Source organism: Necator americanus, chromosome V, assembly GCF_031761385.1.
Source record: "Necator americanus strain Aroian chromosome V, whole genome shotgun sequence".
Classification (NCBI taxonomy): Eukaryota; Metazoa; Nematoda; class Chromadorea; order Rhabditida; family Ancylostomatidae; genus Necator; species Necator americanus.
Window position 1 is genome coordinate 16,018,102 of NC_087375.1, and position 8,615 is coordinate 16,026,716.

Below are 8,615 nucleotides of genomic sequence, written 5' to 3' on the forward strand. Positions count from 1 at the left end.
TTTTGATCTCAGTTTATTTCTGTATACAGGACTAGATTGGTAATCTGGAGATGTAGAATCTTTAAAGCACTAGGTGTTGCCTCCTTCGCCCAGATGATACACAGCTATGAATAAATAGACCACATAATATGAGTTAGCTTTGTTCAAAGAATTCACCCAATCTTTAATTTAAATGACTACAAAATTTAAAATGACCACAATGCTCAACCAAACTTTCGTACTGCTTTTATCAGGTGAAAAGACAAGCGATAGTATGCTTAGTGCCGTTGTTGTAGTAGTTGCAACCAAATTTCTTCCTTTTTAGCATCTGAAAGTAACTAGTTGTTGACAAAACCATCACTAAAATGAGGATACAAAAGTAAGATATAAATGGAAAGCTATTCTTCCTCAACCTCTTTGTATTTGCCCGACCACGATGCCACGGCTTCCGTGACGAAGTTTTTCACATTAAAGTCAGCACCGTCACTGAAAGCAATTGACTATTAACTGCTAGAAGTAGACACACTTTCTAGTGGTGATGAAAGGACAGGAAACGGGTTCGTGCCTTTGGAGAAAAGGTTGAGATTCTTGGGAAAAGCAAAAGTAACTTTTTTTGCAAATTTTATTAAAACTGTTGTTTTGAGAACAGAGTTTCGCAGACAAAATTCAGTAAATTCTTAACTTTGACCATACATGACAGGTGCTGAAAGATAAGAACTTACATCTCGTATCTCTCTTTCATCATGTCTTCTTGATTGTCAATGTTATATGTTGTAGGTGTGGCATGGAGATAAGCATAAAATTCCAAATCGCAGCTGTAACTCTAAACAGGGTAGTTGATGCTGCAAGACGAACGCAACGCTCAGTTTTAGGTAGCGTCGCACGGGAAGTGATTTATTATTTGTCTTCATAGATTTTCTAAACAGTATCAGTTCAAGGAAGCATTACGGTAAGACCCAACCAATCTGGTGCGTAGAATACAAATCACGCTCCTCTTAGATATCTCCATTTTTTGAAAGGTTTTCTTTGGCATTCTCATGATACCTCATCACTCTTATAAGGTCGCATTTTTGAAACGATCTATGCATTTTGCCGTAACAAGGAAACTGAAGTAATAGTTAGAATACAGAGGCAAACAAGAACTTCCTTCGGAGTCAATGATTGTACTCGTGTCGGAAGCAAAGACTCTTTTAACTTCTGCAACTTGTTTGTGTTTGTAGAGTTCTTATTTTTTTCTACAGGAAATGCTTTAATGCGGCATGTATGTACACCTGGTATTGTTTGGGGAGCGATTCCATTTTTTTTTTGGCGAACTTGGTAGCACCGAGACAGAGAAAAGGAGTGCATCAACGATTTAAATCAGCCAATTGTATCCTTCAATTTTTCTTCTAATGACTTGAATTAATTAGTCTCTATAGTACAATCTCCAGGTTTCGTTGTAGGCTTTGTTCAGTTTTGCTTGGTTGGAGTTTTCACTTCGTCTTTCAGAAGCGGTAAGGCAGTACGGAAAAGAGCTACATTACAAGAAATAAGTTTATAATATCATTTATGCCTTTAATTTATGCTCCTCAAACAGGTGCCATTGTACTTGTCAGGAAGAGTGAGTCGTTAATCTTCAACACTACGGGAGGCACAAACTTAGCATACCTCATCACTATCTCGTCCATGTTCTTACTTTTTTGGTTTACTATCTCGACAAAACGCACTATTTCATGAACCATTCCTATTTTAAGATATATATATATATATATATATATATATATATTGATCCTAAGAAGAATTATCCCCACTCATCCTCTAACAGACAGAGTTGCTTTGAACTCGTCCACAATGGCTAAAAACTAATACACATGTAGTATTCAAGTGTACTAGGGAAAGTTCTTACGATTATGTTGAACATTAGGACATAGACAACATTGGGACTGAAAAACTTAGAGAGATCACTGCTGAGATTATTGCGGCCTTTCAATCTTTTTCTGCGCAGCAGCTGCTTCGGCGATCTAAACTGGTGAGGAAGAAAAATTGACATCTTCACAATCCCGAGAGTTATCGTTCCCAGTTTTCCGATAGCTGGCGACCAACGCAGTAAATCTCTAATTATCCATTATTTTTGACTTCTGCTGGTTAATGTTGGTCAAGAACATAAATGAAAGTTCCATCAAATAAAAAAGACAGAAATGTTTTTGTTTAAACATCTTTGTTTTTGTTTTTTTAACAACTCCCGCATTTTTGTTTAGACAAAAATGTTTAAACAAAAAAGAGGGGGGGAGGGCTTGAAAATATTGCTCATTATTCTTTAGAGGGAACGAGCGTAGCGCAGTTGGTAAGAGGTTCCACTGCGACTGCAGTCGATGGTTTGAAAACGCGTTAGAGCCAATCAAGGCTTTCATCCTTCCAGTGTCGATAAATTTGTTTCAGAATCATCTGGGAGGAAAAAATTCTGACTTGACCCCGCGGCTTAGCCGAAGCGTTCGTAAATCTTAAACTATTTGGAATTGAAGTGAATGTCTTGTCGGGACTCCAGGAATAGGTTAAAGGCATCACCCCACGAATCTGAGGTGGTGCGAATCTGAGGTGGTGCAGATTCAGATTTTTTGGAGTATTCGTATACAGGATGGGAGACTACGGAAAGGGGGGTGATTCCGTCCATTTCTTGCTAATTGACGTAAAAAACGGCCCGGAAGATACAGCTTCATTCGTTTTGGCGCACCATTTTGTACAAGAGGTTCGATTGGAGCGCGCCAGTCTTGTGCGGCGCCGCATCTTCCGGGCCGTTTTTTACGGCAATTAGTAAGAAATAAACGGAATCGCCTCCCTCTCCGTAGTCTCCCATCTCGTATACGAATACTCCACCTGAAATCTGCACCATCTCGTGGGGTGATGCCTTTAACGCCAAATACTTTAACTACTCTATTTTACAGGGACTTAATGTCAGTTAGATGTATTTTCCGTGGCAGTCATTGACAAAAACTCACAATTAAGTGAGGGTTACAATGTCCGAAAACCGAGATCAGGAGTTAAAGATTAATTCGTTTTGTTTTGAGATGGTCGCTGCAATAACCGGTGCTAGCTTCTGATGGATGTGATCTAATCTACTTGAAGTGCGGTTTCGTATGCGGAGCGGTGCGGCGGAGCTTGCGGCTGGAATAGAATTATCGCGAACTGAAGCGATGGGTGCTGCCAGCACCTGTCTCGCTTCGATCCTGACCACAACGCTGCACCGCACCGCTTCGGGCACAACCCGCCAACTGCACCGAGCTTCAGTTTGTTTTGACCCAGCTATAGCCTGGAATCAGAGGCCAGACGAATACAACGAATACAACTATTCGAGCCCTGAACTGTGCACTGCAAATGAGCGCCTACCTCGGAAGCATCCTATGCGAAACCCGAAAGCAGCACAGCAAAGCCCTGGAGAAGTGGGACTGACTAAGAACTGATTAATACGCAACGCCTGTAGTGGCTGTCACGGCCAATGCGTCTCTGATGTTGTTGGTGCCCCTCGCACACAATAACCAGGCTTCCACTGATGGAAAAAGGTCAGAAGACAAGGCTCGTGGATTAATATGTATGTATATATGAAATAATAGTTAAATTATACTAATAAGCTCGTAATTGTAGACTTCAGGATGCCTCCCTGCTCAACCTGATAGAAACTTCACAAGTGGGGTGAATATCAAAAACATGAACAAAACGTCGTTTTGATAAAACTTGACAGTTTTCCTTATTTGCCCAAGAATGAGTGCTCGAGAATGCACTTGTAAAGGTCGACGGAGTGTTTTCAAACAAACCAGCATTGGTGTGTTGGACCACCACCACCATTTCTTCCACTGCGACCAGGAAGACTGCGACCATGAGTACGATTGAAGCTTAGAGAAGAGCTCTTTGACTAGAGGCTTCCGAATAGTGTCGTTGAATCGGTCTTTATTCCAGCAGGGATATAGAGTCGGTAGTGACCCCACTGAAGTGAAGCACACGACCTGAACAGGGTATTAAAATGTGGATGACAAAAGACTGGTAGACCGAGGAGATCTTGTGAGGAACACTGTGACGATTTGTTACAGACCTCAAGTAGCTCTTTATATTAAACAAATAACAAAAAAAATTAGTAACTTGTGTCAGCTTAATGGAATACGTCACTTACTGTAACGATAACTACAGCGACGATGTGTTTAAACTGCATCACGTGTCTGGCTCGTTATTTTGTTTTCGAATATATTTATACTAAGCACTTTACGCTGCTACGTAATCGTTTCATTTTCCGCCCACATTTCACAGCACCCCAAACAGATGAATTATGCTCTCTGGTATGTTTACTCGTTCTCTGAGTGTGGGATTCATATTTACCAATCTACTAAGGATTGGAATAATATACCTCAATAATTTTAGATTTAGTAAAATCTGTTTTGCTGCAGTTTCGCGATAAAAAGAAAACACTTCACGATGCTCAACTTGTATCTTTACTTCCCTTTTAACCTTTAGCGAATTTTGGATTTATGTAGACTCATACGGAAAGAGAAGGAAGAAGTAGAGGAGGGAAGAAAAAGAAAAGTAGAAAAGAAGAGAGGTAACATGTAACGAAACCAATAGGTGTGCAAGAGAGATGCTGGAAAACATCTGCAAGGTGAGATCTAAGCCAGTATCTGTACCACCGCAATTTCTTCTCTGCCTTCTTCTAGCTCTTACAACAACAATCCAACGGCCCTTTGTTTCACCCAAACACGCCAAAATATTTATGTGATTTGAAAATTTTCACAACTGATATCAATATTCTTTTAAAACACAGCATTGCAACTAACGCAGATAATGGGCAGAGTGTTTGACATTGAGTAATCCTTTCCGGGATGTGAGGACAGCACGATGAGTTCTAGTTCAGAACTCCGGATAAGTAAACTCAAAAGCCTGTGCGATGACTTTCAGCGACCAGTTATAGTCACCCAAAAATGGTTATGATATTGATTCGTGTAGTTTTCCGCTGAATTTTTCATCCTCCCAAAAATTCTAAACCAATTTGATTTGGGAATTTGGGACGGTTTCAAGGGAAATTTTTCCAAGGAATGAAAAACATTGACATTTCGTGTGTAAAAACCAAACAGGTACTTGTTAATTTTGGGGTCTTTCTGTAGGGATTTTGTTAAATCTTCCTAATCTTCGTGTGAACGCCTCATCTAGCACATTTATGTTAACAAAATTGATTATGAGTAGATTAGCAGATTATCAGTAACAAATTACATTACATCTATGAATAGAAGTAAGCTAAAGGTTATGTACTAGTAATTAAGGGCTCTCAAATGACGTCGTTAAAATTGACACACTTCACAGCAGTATGATGAACACAGTGATCACGGAACATTTCAAACATTCTAAACAAAATATCAACTTTTGAAGAAGAATAGACTGTGCAATATTAAAAGTTGAACAATGCGAGGGACGCGGCGATGAAATGGGTGCCACATATTGCGGAATTAAAATCGTTGGTCTCGTCAAATACAGCGCAACAATTTCCGGAGTTGTACCATCCTAACAGAGAAGGACATCTACTGTCACTATCAGCATGGCGCCGATCGATACGCATCAGAAGTGTATCAGAGGTGCGATTCACAGTCTCCTTTGGAACACTTTTGACCGCACACTTAAACATTGTTGTTTAAAACAGCGTACCACGAGGCTGACGCTGGTTGGAAAACCTGTGAAAATATATGGTTCTGGGCATAGATCACGAGAATGAGCGTAGACTCACTCATTTTCCCCTTCTCGTTCTGAAGAAATGCGTGGGAACCGCTTAATTTCATGAAAGGAAAGTTAGAACTCAATCTCTACACCCTCTAGTTCCCTTCGCAGCTTATTCATTGATTTTACTTGAAGGGCTGGTGAGGAGACCTCATTGATCTCCGACCGCTGCTCGAAGACGCAGCGCGGAGCGCCTTCACGCACCTCGTAGGAACAAATGCACTTTTCTACGCTCTTCCTCAGGACGGTTAGAGAACTTGAGCGAGGCCAGCTCATGTTCCCCAATCGTCCTGAGGTCGTAATCAACACTCCGAAGTTCACGTTGGCCCACTAAGACCCAAAGTCGTGAGTTTCGTGATACGTTGCTTTCAATCGTTTCTCGCGAAAGGTTCATAGTACGTTAGTGAATTTGGTGCCTAACGTGTTTATCAACTAGCTGAACGTGAGAGTACACCTGGCACAACTAAAGGATAAAGCATAAAGTGCAGAACGTTAATCAATCCCTGTGGTGATGCGCCCACGCGTTCGGTTCAGTTCAGAATCGTTTGGGGTTTATGAACGCCTATAAACCATAAAAGTGACTTCTGGAGCCCACTCGATGTGTCAAATCAGTGTTTTTTCCAGTTAAGTATGGCACCAACTTATTGACCCAAATTTATCGCAGTGAACCTCTTACCGATTGCGCTACAGCCGCCTACTCGACACGAAATAATACTTTCAACATGGGAAGATTAAGTGAACGCTGCCTCAGGGTTGCTTAAGGAGAGCATAAAATCGAAAGTCTTCACTTTTTAAGGAATGTTTCTTTCAGCCGCATTTCTTTGAAGGAAATAATGGTGATGTTCACTATGAAAAATGAGGAGAGGGTGGACGGCCAGTTGTAAACGCTTACAACAGTTGCATAGATAGTGTACAGTCGTATTCACTATCTCTCATTATCTGCCGCGGTCTCTCCACGAGGCTTACAATTCTCAAGTTATCCCAGCAAATCTTTCTCGGCTTAACTTGATCCCAGCTGTTTATACAGTTTGAAAATTTTTAGAGCAGTCAATAGAATTGTTCCAGTGTTTACATCAGTATTTTATGTAACATTGTATACATGACACATCCAAAGGATAAAACACATGTCTTTGAACAGTCCTTTTGAACTGTGCCCATTAACTCACTAACTAACTAACCTAACCTATCCGAAGCTTTTTGTGGGGTTTCTCAACATATCTTGTGTGATTCAGTTCTAAACTCTTGGAATGTCCCGAAATATCGTGCACAGAAACTGATCTCTGGAACTCGCTCATGTGGCTTCAGATGAAAATGGAAAAGTCCGATGAAAAGATTTGCAAGAAAGAAGTTCCGTGTTTTTCTCAACAAATCCATGTATGGAGATTGGGCGTTGCCTCAAACTGCACCTCACAAGTTGGTAAAGAATAAAGTGTCCGGCTTTACTAAGCCCGCCAGGAATGACCTAACGCCTTCACTACAAATTACAGTTTGAGGTTGAGAAACGCTCTTCTAGTCCTCACAACAACTTGCTAGGACGAGCCGATGTGCTAAGTCAGTGATTTTGTCCTCCCAGACTAGTCTGTCACCAATTTGTCGACTCTGGATGAGGGGAAGGCTCAGTCGGCTTTAGGGCAGTCTCAAAACATCGACTGTGGATTCACAGCGGAACCTCTTACCAACTGCGCTAACCCCGCACCTGCAACGCACATAACATGATCACTATAACACTGCGTATGATCCCGAAAGATGCTTTCATAGATAGCAGAGGAGTGAAATTTATTAGCCGCTCAGACCTTCTTCTTAATTTTTTGTTTATCCAGATTATTTACGATCATCAATACAGGTATCCTGAGAGTAGGATCTAAAGGTGCAGAAAAGGCAACTCGCTAGATGATGCCAACTTTGGGGTAAAACCAACTATAATAAGCCACAATACGTTTGCTTTTTTCCTCCAGCACGTTTCAGGTACCTTCTTTAAATGCTCAAAAGGCTTTATTAACGTTTTATACTTAACACTATTTCGTGGTTCATCAATTATGAAGCGAAAAGACAAATGACAGTATTTTTTAGCGGCATTCACGTCGCAGTTGCAAGCAAATTTCTCTTTTGTCATAATCTGCAACTGATTAGTTAGTGAAAAAACTCCATCAAAGTTCAATTCAAAAGTGAAACGTAATCAAAAGATTATTTCTTTAAACCTCATGGTAAGGGCTGTACCATGATGACACTGCTGCTTTCGTGAGCGTTTCTACATCCAAGTTCGATGTCATGCTGAGTGCATACGCAGTTGACAACTGCGAACTCTGACTAATACTTGCACGGATCTTTCTTTAGCTATCTTATTTTGACTACTCTGCTCCACTGATGCACAGCAAGCGCAACGAGTCTTCACTTTTAATTGATGTTGAAAATGTAGGAAAATGGCGTTCACCTCAAAAAGCGCTGAATGATTCAGGGTGTAGCTGCGCTACTGAATATCATATGGTCAGAGAGGTTTTCTTTCCCATCATTTCAATTATCTTCAGCGGATCTTTTCTTCAGATTTCAAAATGCTTACATTCCAAGTTTCGACAGTAATGTACAAAATACAGCAGCGACAAAGCTCGAGGTTTTTCGGCTCTCTCTCGTTTCCTCAGGCGTCTTCTAGCGGCTTCTCCTGCCCTCTACCGCGGGCTCCCACCAACCGACATTTCCCTTCGGTCGATAGCGTCAATACCCGTCGATACCATTCTATTCGCTGATTATTCAGTATTCGCTGGAAACTTGGCATCTGGTCGTCAGGAAACAATAACCGATTCAAGAAAAAATTCAAGGTTCAGTACCTGCAATACCCAAAACCTACCAGTCAAGAAGAGCTGCTTCAGCACCAAATTCTCTGTAACTGTACAGCGTGGCGATTCCTAAGGGAA

General features: G+C 41.0%; 2 protein-coding genes across 2 annotated transcripts; one reads left to right on the plus strand and one right to left on the minus strand.

The window, feature by feature from the left end:
* Positions 1 to 229: 229 nt before the first annotated feature.
* RB195_014032 (uncharacterized protein) lies at positions 230 to 4,159 on the minus strand (the record flags this gene model as incomplete). Its single annotated transcript, XM_013447721.2, has 5 exons — positions 230 to 307; positions 393 to 465; positions 702 to 802; positions 3,768 to 3,956; positions 4,121 to 4,159. The coding sequence occupies 5 exons, from the start codon at positions 4,157 to 4,159 to the stop codon at positions 230 to 232; spliced, it is 480 nt and encodes a 159-aa protein (XP_013303175.2).
* On the plus strand, positions 3,093 to 3,416 carry RB195_014033 (uncharacterized protein; the record flags this gene model as incomplete). Its single annotated transcript, XM_064204123.1, has 1 exon — positions 3,093 to 3,416. One exon carries the CDS (start codon positions 3,093 to 3,095, stop codon positions 3,414 to 3,416), a length of 324 nt encoding a protein of 107 aa, XP_064060004.1.
* Positions 4,160 to 8,615: the final 4,456 nt, after the last annotated feature.